The sequence below is a fragment of the Eleginops maclovinus genome, chromosome 16, assembly GCF_036324505.1.
Source record: "Eleginops maclovinus isolate JMC-PN-2008 ecotype Puerto Natales chromosome 16, JC_Emac_rtc_rv5, whole genome shotgun sequence".
Lineage (NCBI taxonomy): Eukaryota > Metazoa > Chordata > Actinopteri > Perciformes > Eleginopidae > Eleginops > Eleginops maclovinus.
In genome coordinates, this window is record NC_086364.1 from 2,948,129 (window position 1) to 2,968,756 (window position 20,628).

General features: G+C 42.3%; 1 protein-coding gene across 1 annotated transcript in view; it reads left to right on the top strand.

The window, feature by feature from the left end:
• Positions 1–1,547: 1,547 nt before the first annotated feature.
• Positions 1,548–20,628, top strand: part of LOC134878476 (TANK-binding kinase 1-binding protein 1-like) — a 28,399-nt gene continuing 9,318 nt past the window's right edge. Inside the window, exons 1-7 of the mRNA XM_063904517.1 lie at positions 1,548–1,612; positions 15,358–15,598; positions 15,745–15,876; positions 17,564–17,668; positions 17,776–17,932; positions 19,307–19,568; positions 19,638–19,744. Coding sequence (XP_063760587.1) covers positions 1,548–1,612; positions 15,358–15,598; positions 15,745–15,876; positions 17,564–17,668; positions 17,776–17,932; positions 19,307–19,568; positions 19,638–19,744 — 1,069 coding nt within the window. The remainder of the gene's footprint in view (positions 1,613–15,357; positions 15,599–15,744; positions 15,877–17,563; positions 17,669–17,775; positions 17,933–19,306; positions 19,569–19,637; positions 19,745–20,628) is intronic.

The window sequence follows — 20,628 nt, forward strand, 5'->3', positions numbered from 1 at the left end:
GGGGGGAGTGGGGGGGGGGTAAACGTGGGGAGGGTGGGGGTTAAGGGGGAGGGAGGGGGAGGTGGGGGGGGGGGGATTGTGCGGGGGGGGGGAGGGGGGGTGGGGGGGGGGGGGTCGGAGGGGGGAGGGGGGGGCGAGAGGGGAGGCGGGCGGGAGGGGGGGTCGAGGGGGAGTGGGGGGCTAGGGGGAGAGGGGGGGTGGGGGGGGGAGGTCTGCGGGAGGGGGGGTGGGGGAGGGGGAGGTGGGGGTGTCTGCAGTGGGGAGCCGCGGGGGAGTGTTGGCCGCCCGAAGGCGGGGGCGTTGGGGGGGGACGCAGGACGGGGGGGGCGGGGGGGTGGGGGGGGGGCGGGGGGGGTGGGGGGTGGGGGGGGAGTGTTCTGGACCCTATTCTTTTTTAAGCTGTGGCTTTTATTTTATCGAGTCGCATTTATTTGTTAGTACTTCCGGTCAAACCGGAAGTGGCTATTCAGGAAGTGATTCCAATGCCTACTTAGCTACCTTAACACTAAAAATCATATCTTCCACCATCCTCGTCTTGCTAGCTGTATAATCGCAATGTTTGTAAGTACTGCAGCTTGTTAGGTCCTTAGCTACGCATCAACAGCATTGTTTTGGTTATTGGATGGTCGATTTGTACCACTTTATATGGCACTAGCTATGTTTTCCCTATCTGTTTATTGTCTGTGGAGTGATACAGCAAAGCTCCAACCTTTGTGCACTTAGTTATTGCAATATGTTATATTGTGTATTTGTATTTTTAGTGTATCCAGTTTCGTAACTGATATATATATTTACATTTGTGTTTCAGTTTCACTCTTTGAATTTGAGTAAACATTCATAATCGGCACCCTGCTTCATGGAGTTATTCATTAACAATTAGTTTAGCTGAACTGGATAGTGGGATTGCTGCTCAGATCCACCCAGACCAGTACAGCTTGCATTAATAATAGCTTAATGCTAACAAGACCTAGCTCAGCGCTAGCCTGGAAGCTAATTAGGTCAGCCTATTATGCTAACCAGAGCTAGCCGCGAGCGCTAAATAACACTCTCTCAAGACTGCCTAACAGTGCGGCAAACATCAACACATTATATTTATAAACTACACATCATTAGCAGGCAATTTCCCAGCTAGCTTCAGCTTACCAATGGGCTGTGTGCTTCTCTCGAATCCTGGTTACAACTGCCGTCATCGATAACACCGGAAGCCACACAGACTTTTCAAAATAAACCGAAGAGGCACAAAACCCTTAAATAAATCATTCAGAGCTAAACTCATTATAAAATAATAAAAGTCTTGACAGTCATTTATGTACAGGCAGTGTGAGGAAAACAATGCGCTTGTTCAACATTGAACCATGTAAACATGTCATAGTGGAGCAACAAAATACATATGGACATGAAAAGTTGCACAATAGGGGACCTTTAAAGATAATAGGAGATGTTTTTCCAAAAGAGAGTCTTCATCCATCCTCCCACCCTCCCCTTATTCGGTCAAAGGGGGGAGGGGGATACACACACACACACACACACGCGCGCGCGCTCTGCTGATGTCAGGCTCCAGTCATGTCGACCATCCTCAGCACCATCATCTCCATGGCTGTTCTACAGAGACGTGAGTACCACCGCCGTGTGTTTCTCTTCCCCAGCTGTGTGTGCTTGCCGCTCCTGTCAGCAGGTATTCCGGCGTCTCTCTGCTCACAGACTCGGTACCGGGACGAACCGGGGAGAGCTGTCGGTGTTTGCGACGGGGCAGGCTGGAGGCTCGGTGCGCAGCAGAGAGCAGTGACGCTGTTATTGTTATTAATACATATTAAGAGGACAGCAGACATCCCATAAACATTAGAGGAATGGGACACAGGATTTCTGCAGGAGTCTTCATTATCACAGATGCACTGGGGCAGGATTCTGTGCAGGGACAGTGTGTGCCATGCTCATAACATACACACATTATAATTAACTGCCGACATAGAGCAAATGCATGCGTTGCGTTCGTGTGTTTCGGTTTTCTACAATAAATATAGGCTATGCAATATGGGAATAATTGGATCTCTGCGTCATGGAATGAGAGAAAACATAACATGAAACCTCTCCGTTCAATCACATGCTATTACAGATAGCATGTGTTTTCATCAGAGGTGGAATGTAACTCAGTACATTTACTCAAGTATTGTATTTAAGTTAAAAACGGATACTTGTACTTGAATATTTTCACATTATGCTACTTTATACTCTCACTCCACTACATTCATCTTACAGATTTAGTTTCTAGCTACCTGGCAGATTTACATTTTTGATACAAACAATATTAATATAAGCATATTGTTTGTGTGTAAGTCATTCAAGTAAACCCCACTGTACCAAGTCCAATATTGAAGTGATGCACACATGCATAAATTAATCATTATAATACAATAATTCATGGTGCTTTAATGAGCCATTTTGCCCAATGATTAGTATTATTTTCGGTGCTTAAAGTATATTTGACGCTAATATTTTTGTCCTTTTACCTAAGTACAATTTTGAATGCAGGATGTCTGCTTGTAACTGAGTATTTGTACACTTTAGTATTGCTAATTTGACTTAAGTTAATAATCTGAGTACTTTTAAGGTTAGGGATTAAGGCTAATCAACCTTATTATAAGGATTATATATATATATATATATATATATATATATATATATATATATATATATATATATATACACAGTATATACCGTACATTTTCTCCAACCATGTGGATGGCAAAAAATTTATAAAATTTAACTCGCTCAATTAAATGAAAAAAACAAGTCTGGATGAGGCAAACAGTAACTCATTAGTTATAATGGGGCTATTTAAGTGATTGGATACTGCCTTTAAACTTTATTTATAATTTAAAAAACATTCTTACCCATTATAGGCATTGAGAAAAAGCATTTTTGGGCCACAGGTGCAGAATTCCTAAAATCCAGCGGGAATAAGTTTACTATTCCTATGTTTGTTGTTAGATTGCTGAAATGAAGTCTGCAGTTAACACAAGCATAAGCGGTGTTGATGCAGAGCCATGTGATTGTGATGTAGTTTGTTTATAGACTAACATTACAGCTAGCATCATGCTACTTCCAGGTTCCATAGTGTGAGACTACTAGACATCATTACAGCGAACGTTAGGCACCTTTAGCTTATCGGTGGTGATGCACAGCCATGCCATTGGGATGTAGCTCCTTTATAGCCTAACATTAGCTTTTTTATTCCAGCATTGCATTTACACTTCAAAATCATGAGGTTATTATGTGAATATTATCCTGCTGAACAAATCGTCTAAATCGTAGCTTCTGTGTTTGTTCCACGGATTAAGGTTAACACCAAAGGCTTGCTTGGGGGCTTTGTTTCTTACCTAGGTAGCTAGCCAGGGGCCACCATTTACTTTTTCTTCCGGAGGACACATGACTTGTGAAATGGATTAAACATTTTTGTGACTCAGTTGATAGAATATCTTCGAGATATCTTGGAGATTATGCAAAGCAGATAGAGCAGCGCTCAATGCTTTTAAATGGGTTTTTATTTTTTAAACACTGCTATTGATTCATCTTTCAGAGAATCTAAAGGTCAGTAACTCTGTGATGAATAAAAGCGAGGCACAACTGGTGCTAGCATTTAAAAGATGAGAGCCATTACGTAGCAGTATTTACTTAAATTCTTCGGCCCTGTCATGAAGAGGAGAGGCGCATTTTCAGTTTATATGTGCATGGTGCAACAGACAATACAGTGTATTCACATTTAAACAAACACAAGGTGATAAAACGCTATCTTGTGTGTACTTTACATAATGGTAAAACTACCTAAGGGACCTGGATGCACACAAAAGGAAACAAGTCAAGGATACAACAAAAGACACTCCAATCTGAGTGTTCCTTTTCTGTCCAGTCAGCTTATTGCAGTAGATACGAGCTGATAGAAATATTGATAAATTAATCTGAGCCACCTTCAGTTATTACCAAACTCTCAGATAATGATCTTAAGTAGCAGCAGTGAGTAGTGTTAGATTCATTTTCTACTGAGCCCTTAGCTAGCTAGTGAACACTTGCCGTACCAAATCATTTCAGGTGGCTTCTTTGAAAACACCAGTATTGTTTGGTGCCCCACAAGTGCAAATGCGCAACAACAGCACAACACATTTCCATTAGGAGAAAAGAACTGCCCTTTCAGAAACGACGCAAATGTAAAAACACAACTGTGTCAAAACACATGCAGAGGAAGAAACTTCTTCACCAACCTGACAACACATACCAGCGTTAACTGAAGGAACAAAACGCTGCAAATACAAAATGCTGCAAGAAGCTCAAAGCACAACGGAAACCAGGGGACACTAAAAAGTGATGCGTATACAGCGGGGACCGGAGCACTTGTTGGTGTTCTGGCAGGGTTTTTTATTTACAGCATTTCGTTTATGCAGCACTTTAGTAAATGTTGCGCATCTTTCCTCAAGTTAGTGAATATTTTCTTAATGCTGCACATGTGCTGTCAAGTTGGCGAAGATGTTTCTTCATTTGCAGGTGTTTCGGCACATTTCTGTTTTTATATTTGCTTTTTATTTTGTCTTAAATAGTAATGAAAAAATGGGGCTGGTCATTCATTGTGGGAAATGTCCATGGTTCCACATTCAATTTTTGGACCGCACTTATGCACTCAAAATAGCACATGTTAGTACAGAATTGGTCAAATTCCACTCCAGGGCAATAACAGAACAGTGTAGTTTTTACAAAGTACATACTGTATGCTCTGAAGCAGCTTGCATAGTGACTGAATGAGATAGGATTTTAATTAAACAGAGCAGAAGCTTGGACACACAGGACAGCAGATAATATGCTTTTCTTATCAGCCTCTGCTCTGTGCCTCCTGTCGCTCCATCAGTGATTTCCAATCTGTCCACATCCCTGTTTACTGTCATTATGTTGGGGCAGATGGATGGCTTTGTGCAGTGACCTTCCCTACCATACTGCTACCGCCAATTCTCAAAGTAAGTGTACGTTGTGTGTTGGATGAGGTCAATCTGTTTTCATTCAAAACAATTATGATAGATTCCACGATTCTGCTAAACCGTGATTCCTTTAGGGTATCATCGGCACAATTGGTACTCTGTAATGTCGTACACTCCGAACACATTATATCTACTTGAGTAGTGGTGGGGTATGATGTCTCAAACTGTACACAACTGCTGTGAATTTACAAACCCAATGTTAGCTAGCTAACCAGCATCATGAGCATAAACAAATATGTTAGCACCTTTAGCTGTCACGCTAGCAGCATGTAGAAGACTGGTAAAACACAGGCAGACATGTAGTTTGGTAGACAGACAGGTCTGCGACAGCCACAGTTGTCTGTTTATTTTTGTCAGAGTGATATTATATACATTTCAACAAACATTAAAATAACGATTACTCACCGTAGCTTTAGGTGACGGACGTTCGCTGTCCAACAGACACATTGTATTTTCCCTTTAAGCCAGGTTATTGTAGTTCTATTGGCTAACGCTAATGAAGAAAATTGTGATTTGTCAGAATAGGTACAGTATAGGTGGGACTGACTTTTCCTTACAGTGAAAGCTTGTCATTTAAGGGATCAACTATAAAAAAAGTGTTAATTAAAAATGTGGTCTGTGTTTAAAATGATCTGAAAAAAAATGACATCATGGTTCTTATCAATTCAAACTCAAGAAACGTCTAATAAATGCCATATCAAAGCTAATTTGTCACATAACGCTGTATGCTCTAAATAGGTTTAGGTGTGTTTGTTTTCTTAAATGAGGGCCTAATTTCATTTTTTCTTTCGCTGACCCTATGACTCTTTATTGTCACATACAGTGGGGCAAAAAAGTATTTAGTCAGCCACCAATTGTGCAAGTTCTCCCATTTAAAAAGATGAGACATGCCTGTAATTTTCATCATAGGTACACTTCAACTATGAGAGACAGAATGAGGGAAACAATCCAGGAAATCACTTTGTAGGATTTTTAATGAATTAATTGTAAATTCCTCGGTAAAATAAGTATTTGGTCACCTACAAACAAGCAAGATTTCTGGCTCTCACAGACCTGTAAGTTCTTCTTTAAGAGGCTCCTCTGTCCTCCACTCGTTACCTGTATTAATGGCACCTTTTTGAACTTGTTATCAGTATAAAAGACACCTGTCCACAACCTCAAACAGTCATACTCCAAACTCCACTATGGCCAAGACCAAAGAGCTGTCAAAGGAGACCAGAGACTAAATTGTAGACCTGCACCAGGCTGGGAAAACTGAATCTGCAATAGGTAAGCAGCTTGGTGTGACGAAATCACCTGTGGGAGCAATTATTAGAAAATGTAAGACATACAAGACCACTGCTAATCTCCCTCGATCTGGGGCTCCACGCAAGATCTCACCCCGTGGGGTCAAAATGATCACAAGAACGGTGAGCAAAAATCCCAGAACCACACGGGGGGACCTAGTGAATGACCTGCAGAGAGCTGGGGCCAAAGTAACAGAGGCTACCATCAGTAACACACTACGCCGCCAGGGACTTAAATCCTGCAGTTACAGACGTGTCCCCCTGCTTAAGCCAGTACATGTCCAGGCCCGTCTGATGTTTGCTAGAGGGCATTTGGATGATCCAGAAGAGGATTGGGAGAATGTCATATGGTCAGATGAAACCAAAATAGAACTTTTTGGTAAAAACTCAACTCGTCGTGTTTGGAGGAGAAAGAATGCAGAGTTGCATCCAAAGAACACCATACCTACTGTGAAGCATGGGGGTGGAAACATCATGCTTTGGGGCTGTTTTTCTGCAAAGGGACCAGGACGACTGATCCGTGTAAAGGAAAGAATGATTGGGGCCATGTATCGTGAGATTTTGAGTGAAAACCTCCTTCCATCAGCAAGGGCACTGAAGATGAAGCGTGGCTGGGTCTTTCAGCATGACAATGATCCCAAACACACCGCCAGGGCAACGAAGGAGTGGCTTCGTAAGAAGCATTTCAAGGTCCTGGAGTGGCCTAGCCAGTCTCCAGATCTCAACCCCATAGAAAATCTTTGGAGGGAGTTGAAAGTCCGTGTTGCCCAGTGACAGCCCCAAAACATCACTGCTTTAGAGGAGATCTGCATGGAGGAATGGGCCAAAATACCAGCAACAGTGTGTGAAAACCTTGTGAAGACTTACAGAAAACGTTGGACCTCTGTCATTGCCAACAAAGGGTATATAACAAAGTATTGAGATGAACTTTTGTTATTGACCAAATACTTATTTTCCACAATCATTTGAAAATAAATTCATTAAAAATCCTACAATGTGATTTCCTGGATTTTTTTTTCTCATTCTGTCTCTCATAGTTGAGGTATATCTATGATGAAAATTACAGGCCTCTCTCATCTTTTTAAATGGGAGAACTTGCACAATTGGTGGCTGACTAACTACTTTTTTGCCCCACTGTACATGCACACAGCAGAGCACACACAGTGAAATTGGTCCTCTGCATTTAACCCATCCTAGTACTAGGAGCAGTGGGATCGTGCAGCGCCTTGGGAGCAATGGGGAGGGGGGATTGGAGGTGTCCGGTGCCTTGCTCAAGGGCACCACAGCAGGGCCTAGGAGGTGAACCGGGACCTCTCCAAGTAGCAGTCCACTTTCCATATTTCAAGTCTGTTCGGGGAACCGGCAACCCTCCAATTCCCAGTCCAAGCCCCTACTGACTGAGCCACTGCTGGACTCTCCCTTCATTAATCAGAAATTGGGTTAAAATGGACCAAAACAAACACAGAATTACTGAATTAGAGGTTGAGCTTGACTATTCGATTTTGAATGACAACTAGGTTTCGTCAAGTTTGGTTAGGCTCTTTGCTTTTGGCCCTTGAAGAACACTATTAGTCAGTAGAACTGTTAGCTATGGCTAATAGTCACTGATTATTTAAAAAATGTACCTGAATTAAACTTAATGAACCAACCATAGTCTTAAAAAAAGGCACTGGATGACTGAAATGTATATTAAATACATCAGCTCTGAGCTTTCCTATCAGCTGTTCATAATCACCACTCCCACTCTATCTGCATTACTCTGGGTTTAAAGAGGCTGACACAAACTCCTTTTCCCTCACCTGTCGTTAATCGTTGCTACACTTTTCATCTGAAAAACTAAAACTAGCTGGAGGTGGGTGGTCTGCTTCACCGCTCTCCAGTACAGCAGCTGGATGCAGTCCAACAGGGCCAAGAGCGGTACAGAGCTGAGCACGTGTTCGTCTGAACAGCAGACCTGTTTGTTGGAGAAGATAGAGATAAGGAGATAAAGGTGTTTGGAGAGCACATTTCAAGTGTGTATGTGTGTGTACATGTGTGGGGGGAGAGGGCAGAGGATCACCTGCAACACTACAAAGTAATACGTTTTTGGAAATGTTGTATTTTGTGGAACGTTGATGTGTTTTGACCTTGAGAGCCACCTTTCGTCAGTCATTAGAGTCATCCAAGCAAATGTAGGACATGAGGCTCAGGCACGGTCACTTTTTGTAAGAGGACATATTGTCTAGTGCGGTGACACAAGCTTAGACATACCTTGAATCATTGTGTCACAACCAATATTCTTTGCAGAGATGCATCAAACTTCAATCACACTTGCAGTTCTTTAGATAATGTACAGCTTCAGTCAACTTACCAACACGGAAAGACGGTTCATTACTAGAGTTGTCAGTTTGATATAAATGACATTCACATTAAGACTGTAGCCCTTAACTGTATTAAAGACTCCCATGTCAATAAAAGCAATATTTTTATTTATTTATCCCAAGTTATCTTGGGACACGCTTTAAGGAGAGACATGCTCACAGCATCAATATGTATGGTTATGTATACTATATACTTCTTAGAGTTGTAAATGTAAAGGGAAATTGACTTGCATTTATTATATACATCGCCTTTTTCTCGACCACTGGAAGCGCTTTTACAATTCATGTGAACACCAACTCACACGCTGATGTCAGGGCTGCCGCACAAGGTACTGAGCTCATCATCTAATCTAATGCTCATTCACAAACACACACACACACACACACACACACACAGATGTATCCAGTTTAGGTCATTCGGATTCAGGCATTTGGGGTTTGGGATCCTACCCAAGGGCACTGTAAATCTTACTATTGGTTGACAACCCCCCAACCTCTTATCCAAATGCCTACTGCTTTGATTAAAATGGTCCTCAGTCTTCTAATGCAATATACAAACTATGAGAACATGTCAAAACCGTACAGCCCACAGTTAGGGCCAAAGGAAATACCCAGATGGCTAAGGTCTAGATTCAGATCATAGAACATAGTAGTGATATTTTCACCAGCTCTCAAAGTTTAGAGCAATTTGGACAGGCATAGAGTGGCCCAGAGATGAGGAAACATCACAAATGGGATTTATCCGTTGCTGTTTGGATGATTGCAGAAAATGAGATATGTAGCAAACGCACATTTATGATACTTAGATTTTGTTCACCACTTATAAAAGTTGAAGTGAAAAAACAATCTCCAGAAGGTACAAGCCAATGATAGGCTATAAAAAGCTGACGGTGATGTAGTTCAAATAGGCTAACATTAGCATTCACCGTTGATTTCAAGTAAGCACCGCCAAGCTAAATGTACAGTGGGGCAAAAAAGTATTTAGTCAGCCACCAATTGTGCAAGTTCTCCCATTTAAAAAGATGAGAGAGGCCTGTAATTTTTATCATAGGTATACCTCAACTATGAGAGACAAAATGAGAAAAAAAATCCAGAAAATCACATTGTAGGATTTTTAAAGAATTTATTTTCAAATTATTGTGGAAAATAAGTATTTGGTCAATAACAAAAGTTCATCTCAATACTTTGTTATATACCCTTTGTTGGCAATGACAGAGGGCAAACGTTTTCTGTAAGTCTTCACAAGGTTTTCACACACTGTTGCTGGCATTTTGGCCCATTCCTCCATGCAGATCTCCTCTAAAGCAGTGATGTTTTGGGGCTGTCGCTGGGCAACACGGACTTTCAACTCCCTCCAAAGATTTTCTATGGGGTTGAGATCTGGAGACTGGCTAGGCCACTCCAGGACCTTGAAATGCTTCTTACGAAGCCACTCCTTCGTTGCCCTGGCGGTGTGTTTGGGATCATTGTCATGCTGAAAGACCCAGCCACGCTTCATCTTCAGTGCCCTTGCTGATGGAAGGAGGTTTTCACTCAAAATCTCACGATACATGGCCCCATTCATTCTTTCCTTTACACGGATCAGTCGTCCTGGTCCCTTTGCAGAAAAACAGCCCCAAAGCATGATGTTTCCACCCGCATGCTTCACAGTAGGTATGGTGTTCTTTGGATGCAACTCTGCATTCTTTCTCCTCCAAACACGACGACTTGAGTTTTTACCAAAAAGTTCTATTTTGGTTTCATCTGACCATATGACATTCTCCCAATCCTCTTCTGGATCATCCAAATGCCCTCTAGCAAACTTCAGACGGGCCTGGACATGTACTGGCTTAAGCAGGGGGACACATCTGGAACTGCAGGATTTAAGTCCCTGGCGGCGTAGTGTGTTACTGATGGTAGCCTCTGTTACTTTGGTCCCAGCTATCTGCAGGTCATTCACTAGGTCCCCCCGTGTGGTTCTGGGATTTTTGCTCACCGTTCTTGTGATCATTTTGACCCCACGGGGTGAGATCTTGCGTGGAGCCCCAGATCGAGGGAGATTAGCAGTGGTCTTGTATGTCTTCCATTTTCTAATAATTGCTCCCACAGTTGATTTCTTCACACCAAGCTGCTTACCTATTGCAGATTCAGTTTTCCCAGCCGGGTGCAGGTCTACAATTTTGTCTCTGGTCTCCTTTGACAGCTCTTTGGTCTTGGCCATAGTGGAGTTTGGAGTATGACTGTTTGAGGTTGTGGACAGGTGTCTTTTATACTGATAACGAGTTCAAAAAGGTGCCATTAATACAGGTAACGAGTGGAGGACAGAGGAGCCTCTTAAAGAAGAAGTTACAGGTCTGTGAGAGCCAGAAATCTTGCTTGTTTGTAGGTGGCCAAATACTTATTTTACCGAGGAATTTACCAATAAATTCATTAAAAATCCTACAATGTGATTTCCTGGATTTTCTTTTCTCAGTTTGTCTCTCATAGTTGAGGTATACCTATGATAAAAATTACAGGCCTCTCTCATCTTTTTAAATGGGAGAACTTGCACAATTGGTGGCTGACTAAATACTTTTTTGCCCCACTGTAAGCAACCGCCAATTTTAGGACATGTGAAAGGTTCAGACTTCACCAGTAGGGTACTCACTGATGTATTTTGTCCTTAAACAAAATGTGAAAATCTGTTGAACTTGTGTTAACAACAGACTTATTTCAGGAATACAACTTATAACTAATTTTAAAAAATGGTAACTTGGAGATGAGGTATTCAAGAAGTACGGTAAAAAGAACACAGTTAATATACCAACACTGGTAGGGAGAAACACAGATAAACTGCAGCTAGAATCTGAAATATAAACATATGATAGTACATTTTCTAAATAACTGATGACTGTGCATTTGCTGCAGGTTGCTCCGAACGCACTGCAGCTTTAACGACCTCATTTTCATTACCCCCCCCCCCATCATCTCTCGCCACGTCACATTCTGTCCTCTTCAGTTTTTATGTTTCCCTCTCATGTCTCTCTCTGCTCTGTAGATGACTGCTGACACTGTGCCCCCCCATACACACACACACACGCACGCACGCGCGCACACACACACACACACACACACACACACACACACACACACACACACACAGACTGAACTAGCCTTCAGCTGTGCTTATATATGGCGCCATGTCCTCAAGGACTCTCATTCACTCTCTCCCTTTCCTCTTTTCCACTTTGCCTCTATCTTGAAAGAGTTTATTTCCTTATTGATGCTGAGAGATGTGCTTATTTGTCTCACTTTGCCTTCCTGTTCAGTGATGGTGGATTATAAACATGCATACTGTGTCAATGTTCAATGTTGCATTACAAAGTCAGATGTACATAATAATCTGTATGTAGACACTGTGACAATCTGTATTATGATTGGCTGGTGCTTACCATGATTATTTTAAGTCTGAGAAATATTCAAGCTTAGCATAGGAATTCAGTGGCCTCCATTTATACTCTGTACAACAGCTGACATGATAGCTTTTTTTTTTTTTTTGTGCTTGTGAATCAGCTCTGGACCGTGACTAATGCACACTAGAATCTGATATAGACCACATTTCACAAAACAACGTCAAAAACAGCCAAACTAAATCAGAATCGAGCACTGAGGCTTGCAGTCTCAACATAGCCTTAGCCTGTAGCTAGCCTTCATAATACGTGGACAGTCGTGCACATTTTGCAGGAAACCTTCCTTTACGAGTGACCTATGTAAAGACATAGAGACACAGCTGTATTCACATTACAGTGCTCTTCATGACAGGCAATCTGGGTTTTGTGTTAAAACTGCTTGATGCACTCTGTGAGCACAGAGAGCATGGATCTTGTTTTTCAGTCTTCAATAGAAATAGAAGGAAGTCGCGCGGTTTAGCCTGATGGACTTTATAAACCTTAAATGCTGTGCTAGTTGCAACACAAACTCCATTCTTCTTTGGCCTGTGGCCTAAGTTTTACAATATTTTACAATGAAATTTGTTAACAGAATGGTGGAGGTATAAATTGCTGTTAAATAGTGAAAATGAACCCCCCGAAAAGACATCGCCTTATATAATATTGTAAAACTCCTCTTTACTTTTGTGTGTCATTCTGTGGTATCACTAACATTTAAGTGTCCACAATGCCAGATTTGTACTCTTCTTTATAATAATTTGTTCTTAATGTCTTGCAATACGATATGGCTAAAGTTAGGTAGCTAAACATGGAATATATCTTCACAGGTAACGATGATGAGGCGGTCCACCGGGCTTTGTCTCCCGCAGGGGAGTGTGGGTAAAGCGGGCTGGAGCGTTTCATTAATAAATGAAATAACCATGTGATGAACACATATGGCCCCTCTCTGATCTGTCCTTGGTTGGCACTGTGTGTGTGTGTGTGTGTGTGTGTGTGTGTGTGTGTGTGTGTGTGTGTGTGTGTGTGTGTGTGTGTGTGTGTGTGCGTGTGCGTGTGCGTGTGCGTGTGCGTGTGCGTGTGCGTGTGCGTGTGTGTGTGTGTGTGTGTGCGTATTCCTCCAAAAAAAAGTGAAATAGAACTGAGGGAGGTAAAGAGGAAGAGGTGCAGAGGGAGACAAAAGACACAAGCCATGTGTGGGCTGATGTGTGTGTGAGGGAGTGGGAGTTATCTACAGAGACGCTCTGACCTCTCTGCCTCTCTGCTTCTCTGTTGCCTTCAGGCTCTATGCACACACACACACACACACACACACACACACACACACACACACACACACACACACACACACACACACACACACACACACACACACACACACACACACACAGGAGTAATATTGTGTTAGTAAAATAGGGACAGGGAGAGTTAGCTTTGTGTGTAGCTTCAGTCAGAATGATCAGAATAGTGTTATTTTCTCTGGCCTCGGACTACAGACGGCCTTTGAGCTGCTGCTCCTAAGGAAGACACAATGCCATTGTATAATAACCAATATTACAAAAAAAGTGAAAATGTTGTTGAATTATTACATATTTCTCTGCATTTTTTGTATAAATATTTTTCTTTATCCATTCCTTTCTTTTATATAGTCAGCCCTCTCCAACACTGGTGTGCTTTAATCCAATGCCCTGAACAGTGAGGATGAGTCAAATACACAGGGCACATTTCCTAATCATTGAACCACCTAAATAATGAAGTTGTGTCAGGGCCTTCCAAAGGAAACATGTGACCAAACAAACCGGGATGCACACCCAGCAGGGGGTAGAAATCACGTTGCCACAGTGCTATTGTAAGGAAGTTGTGCATCGTGCTGAAACCAGTCATACATCCTGTAGAGGGATTGGTGCTGCATACATGGTTAGCTGTTGTAAAAGAAATATATGGCTGTTGTGAAATCATGCTAATGTATGAAATATTAATAGTCTGCAGCAATAGCTTCAGCTGCAGCGCATATCTGCTCAGGCTCAGCGTCTGAACACTGTTCTACATGAGGTCTTGCCGAAAGGCTGAATGCAGTTTTAAAGACCCCTGTGTCAGGCACACACAAAAAACATCACATCTATGACTTGACGAGCAGCTGAATTACTTTACGAGGTAATTCCGCTTTTTTGTGGAGAATCCTTTCTAAAATAGGAATCCTTAGCTTAGCACTGACGTATTCATTTCCAAAAGGATGCAGTACAGTATTTATGGATGGCTCCATGCCAATGCTTTGTTGTTAGCATCCTACTTCTGCTCTGCTAAATAACAGAGCTAACAGCTTACTATCAAAAGCTTCCATACAGTGGTGCAGTGATGATGTGTTTTTGTAGGCCGACCATGAAGTTAGCATCACAAGGGCTCCCTGAAAAAAGCAATTGGATTTTTCCATAGCATTTTAGAATATTCCCCATTACACATTTTGTTGTTTGTTCAGCAGGATCATTTCCACATATTAACACCACTTTATGATTTTTTAAGCATTAATGCAATCGGCAGAGGTAAAAAGCTAACGTGAAGCTGTAACACGGTGATGCGCATCAACACCGCTAAGCTAATGGCGGCTAATGTTCAGCGTAATGAAGTTCAGTAGTCTCATTAGCCACTGGTTAGCACCGCAGTTTTAATGACACAGAGAGGCTCCAACATCCAGCAGTGGGGTATATACTCATGTATTTTATGTCGTAGGACAGGACATGAAAATGTCTTCACCTTACATTAACCACAGACTGTATTTCAGGTATTTATTTGTTCTACTTTATTCAATTAAATACATTTCCCACTGTAACCATGGAAACTGCTAGTGAGAGACAGGGCAGGCAAAAGAGGATGTACTTAAGTGCAGCAGATGTGAAACCACAAACCTTTGGCTTGCAGTCACACTGGGCCTCTGGCTTCAGATTGAAACACACACACACACACACACACACACACACACACATACACGCACACACACACACACACACACACACACACACACACACACACACACACACACACACACACACACACACACACACACACACACACACACACACACACACACACACACACACACACACACACACACACACACACACACTATAAGCCACCTCTGCCAGGGCATGGGGCTAGACAGTTTGTCTTGCCATTTAGTGACTGCAAAGTGACTGCCTGTTCCATCTGTCTCTGCCCAGAGTCCAGTCTGTGTTTACTGCACTACATTTCCCAGAAGTCATCTCTAACTCTTTCTCTCCCTCTCCTACAGCCAACTGATGATGGATCTATTCCGCAGAGGAGAGCTGGGACTACTGGGAGGAGGAGAGGGTCTGAGAGATGACCTGGGCATTCCCGGCATCAGCTGGTCGGCCAATCGGCTGCAAGAGGACATGTACCCGGCATCAGGATTGGCCCTGGCTGCTGCCTATCATGATATCAAGACCCGGCTGGCCAGTCTGGAGAGGGAGAACAGCAGCATCAAGAGGAAGCTCAAACACTACGAGGTCAAGGTGGAGAGCAGCGCACACACACACACACACACACACACACACACACACACACACACACACACACACACACACACACACACACACACACACACACACACACGTAACATATAAGACATTATAATATGTCAATGCATTCTTCTTCTCAGTTTCCTATAATCAGTGAGTTTGGAGAGGAGCGGGTAATGTGCTGTTCCTGTGATCCCCTCATCAACGACACCAGTGTGATCCAATCAGAGACCACCAACCTGCAACAGAGGATCAACTCTCTCTCTCAGGAGGTACTGGGAACAGGAAATACTGCTGATAGAGAAATAACCAGATTGATAGTTTAGACAGAACTGTGGCAAAGTGTGTATGTAAAGCAGGTCAAAGATGAACCTGGGAAGGGTTCTTTCAAGTTTAATAGATGTTTACTAATCACAATTTGGGAAATAATTGTACTGCTAAGTTTTACACCCACCAAATATTTCGGACCATTCTGAAGGTTTCCTATAAAACGTAGGAGGTAATGAAAATCCACGGCTCTGGCCCAGTTTAGCTGCGACTGGTGTGATCACAACTAACAAATATTTGTTCAGTGGCGGTGCGTCAATAGTGGGCGCTTGGGCGCCGCCCACCCTGACTTTTTGAGTTAAAAAACGTTATATATACAACATAATTGAAATAAGAAATGTACCGTGCAGTCAACATACCAATGTGCTCTTGGGCAAGATATTTCACAATAAATTGGAGTTTTTATTGGAGTGAATGTGTCTGAATGTGTGTATCCCTCTGTATGGCAGCCTCTGAATTAATGTGTGTGAAAGAGTGAACGCTGACTTGTGTATGTAAAAGCACTTTAGGAGGTGACAAAGACCAGAAAAGTGATATATGTACATTGTTTATGAGCGTTTTAGTATACTTTAAAGGTCTCCTATTGTCCTCTTTTATGGCATATATTAAAGGTCTAAAATATAAAAATAAAAAAACATGTCTCTGACGTGTTTTGCTCAAAATACCAAACAGATCATGCATTTTAGCATGTCCGCTATCCCTCTGTTTCAGCCCGGTTCCTGAAGTGCTGATTCTGTGTCACTTTAAATCTCAGCTGAGCTGAAGCTGGCCACGCCCCTTTGGAGCGTCATGACCTCTCTGTCTGAAGAGAGAAGTTTCTAACGGAGAAACTCAGCTAAACGCTGCCGTGATTAAACCCCATATTATGTTCCAAACCACATCCAGCATTATTTCTGAAACGCCTTCTCAGTGTTTACCACTAGAACAGAGACATTATATGTATTATATAAACAACAACTCTAAGTCCCTCCTGCAGACATCCTGCTGAACACACACACACACACACACACACACACACACACACACACACACACACACACACACACACACACACACACACACACAGAGGTGCTGTGGAGGGGATTCAGCTCGCGACTGTATATTAGGTTGATAGGTTGGGACGTGTCATGTGGGCGGGACGTTGCCAGGAGTTCAATGTAAAGCCAGCTCACATTTCGGTTATGACGTCATATCGGCAGCATATCTGGATCAGCTCGTTTGTACCCCCGTTTTTAGAGATGTGGGTAAGGACGAAAAGAAACAGAGTTGTATTTTCTGACTCTTTGTGAGTCTCCTTACACACCGGGGACACATATTTATGTGTAAAAGACAGCAAGAAGTGCATTTTGCATAATAGGGGACCTTTAATGTTCTGTGAATCACAGCTGAGCCAGTGTGTACCCTTTGCGGTCAATCCTGGATTTTATTTTTATATGAGACTATTGAAGTAGTAATAGTGCCTATAGCCATGTCACTAATTCAGCTGATTCCAGCGCTTAAATAAGTAAGGACTGTGTTTGTTAACTAAATGAATGATGGACAAAACCAACTAAATACGACCACATTTGTTTGTTACTGTAATGTCTCTTCAAGCAAAGTCTGAACTGTTTCTCCTTCCTGTTTTTGTCTCAGCTCCAGAAGAGTAAGGAAAGAGAGGAGAGGTTGGAGGAAGTCATCCAGGCTTATGAGAAGATTCACCTGGAGAAAAGCAACGTCCAGAGAGACCTGGACAAGATGGTAAAGACACACACAGACAGACACACACTGTTTGCTTGTATTAAAGCTGTTGTGTCTGCAGTAGCAGTTACGGCTTGAGTTTCACCGTGGGGTTGTGTGTTCGTCAGACCTCTCTCGCAGAGGAGCATGTGGAGCAGATCTGCGGTCTGGAGTCGGCTCTCAGACAGAGAGAAACCTCTCTTCTGAAGCTCAGCGCTCAACTCCGCAGCAAAGACGCACACCAGTCTCACCTCCAGCTGCACGCCAGCCTGGACGTACCCAGAGGTGGGTTCTGTTTGTATTCGCAGAAAAAGAGATGTACTGTGTCCCATTGGCATGCTTGTGTGCTTACATGTCCTACATTTGAGTGCATAAGTGCATTCCAATGTGAAGTACGGTAAAATGCTCGATGAGTAACCAGATGGTGCTCTCAACTACACAAATGAACAAATAACAAGTTAAACATACTTTTTTTCTTTATTTCATACACCAACTATACCAGTGTCAAAAGGAGCAATATGTAATTTCATTGGGTTACTTGAATATTTAATAGATCATCTTTTTCGAGTTCATGAGCTGTAAATACTAAGGCCGATGTTAGATTTAAGTATAAATTGAATTGAGAACAAAATACTGTCTTCAGCTGACTTTCTTCTGCTAATATTTCAAATTGTGTACTCTCAAAATGTCCAAAATATGCTTTTCAATATCATGTTAAAAGACAGATGTTTACGTTAGGAGTCACAATCCTCACATTTTTCCATATAGAGTAAATTAGCCCTGAATGTAAGTGAATAATGTAAGATCAAACTCTATTTTACTGTTACATAACACTTTTAAACTGCTTGGCTAAGGTACGCTACTTTGCCTTGGAAGTAATCCTGGGTTAGGTTACAATTACATTGCAAGCTCACTACATACATTAATTGTTATTGCAGGTATTAAGCTAATTAGCTTGCATGCGATAAAGCAAACATTATTTACCATTTTGCCCTCGTATTTCCGGTTGTGGAGGCAGTAAACAAAAGGAAACTGCCATCTGGATCGTTTTAAGCTTATTCCTCCATTAATAGTAAGGAAGGCAGAAGCTCTGGGACTTGGCTTCGGAATTGGAGGGTCGCCAGTTCAAGTCCCAGAATGGACCAAGTGTCGACTGGTACTTTGAGAAGATGAATAAAAGCTGATAACTTCTCCTAATACAAAAACGGGTTGAATTCTTCTTCTTATTTTTTTTTATTACAAAAAGCACATAACACAATGGTATTTATTACATTAATTCAAATCTGAGGGCAAGTGATTAGAAAAACTGGGCTTTTTAACTTTTGCACAATTTCATTAATATATTGTATAATTTCCCATCATTAAAAAAAGAAATGAACACTGGAGAATTTTTGAGAAAGCAACATTTTTGTATGACATATCTTGCTCAAATAATAAAATTACTAATTACAAATTCCGTTTTTTGTTTTCAAACCGGACCGGAATGTTTTTCTCACTATAAACTGGAAAGCATCCCAAAATATTTGAACTACATTGCAAGAGAAGAAAAGATGTTCTAATGTTTAAAAATCTGAATTGCAAAGAGAACGGGTTGAATGCAGAGACTTATGTCCACTTATCCAGAACTTAAGACTTGTACTGTATGTCTGGTTTTGTCAGAGGGCCGCGGGCCTACGCTGCAGAGCTCCCGCAGTCTGGACGCGCTGTCCGACCTGAAGCTGCAGCGACTGGAGGCCGAGCTGGAGGGGGCCCGGCACCAGGCGGAGGGGGCCTGCCATAGGGAGAAGGAGCTGAGGGCCGAGTTTCAGAGGCTGCAGAAGGAGGTAACAAAGCTGCAGGAAGCACAGAGACAGTCCCAGGAGCCCCCCCCACACTGTGAGCACTGCGATGTCGAGTGGATAAAGAAAGCCGGGGACGAACAGTAAGTGTTACTCTGAAAGCAGTGTGTCTGTCAGTTTGTTTTTATTCAGGCACTGTCTCTGTGTTGCAGGGTTAACCTAGCATTAGCCTACACCGAGCTAACGGAGGAGTTGGGTCGTGTTCGCAGTCTGGCTGTGAAACAGGGCGACCTTCTGCGGCACGTCTCACGGGAGCCTGGTAAGCACTCGAGTGGATTCTTGTGTAATTAACTTCATGGTATCATTTGATGACATAAAGCAGAGGCTTTCCTAATGATAAGACATTGAGAAAATTCAGAAAAATCCACTGGATGGGGAGGGCATAAGCACACAGAAAATAACCAAACTCACAAGACAGCTGGAGAGGACAGGTAAAAACACAAGAGCAGCAGGTGATTACACTCAAGTGGAAAGAATCAGCACAACAGGCGGGGAACCCCAAAGACAGGAAGTGAAACAGACAGACGAGACAGTCGGGGAGGTCACATTGGAGAAGCCAGCAGTTAGATTTTTTAAATGTCCAACCTGAAAGACCCAGCCAAGTGTTGCCAACTCTTTTCCAATAAGGTAATAGAAGCGCTAGCCTCATTTAAAAGTCATAAGAGTGAAAGTGCGCTTAACATATGGCATGTTGGGCTTATAGTGTCCAACTCCATGTTCATTCATTAGCTCAGTTTACAGATAAAGTTGAAAAGGTTGAAATGAGAGATCGGGTAAAAATGATCAAACCTATCGTGAGTTTTTAGCTTGATGTTTGTTGTCTTGAGTTAGGGTACAAAGGTTTGTACTTGAAGTAAAAGCTCCTGGACAAAAAAGGGATCCAAAATGTGGCGAGTGCTCACGTTTCGGCTGGATTTGATACAAAATAGATCTATGAACAAGACTCTGGAGTTTTTTGTTTAAGATTAAAGGCCTTCGATCACCTCAAGTAAAACATATGACACACTGGTACAAAACACAAGAACCCTAGTTTAGAGATACAGTAAATAAGTCAAAGTAATGGGTCTTCGAGAATTTGGATCAAAAATTGGATTAGATAAAAATGGTTGGGCCAATCATTGAAACTCTTAGATTAAGGACAAA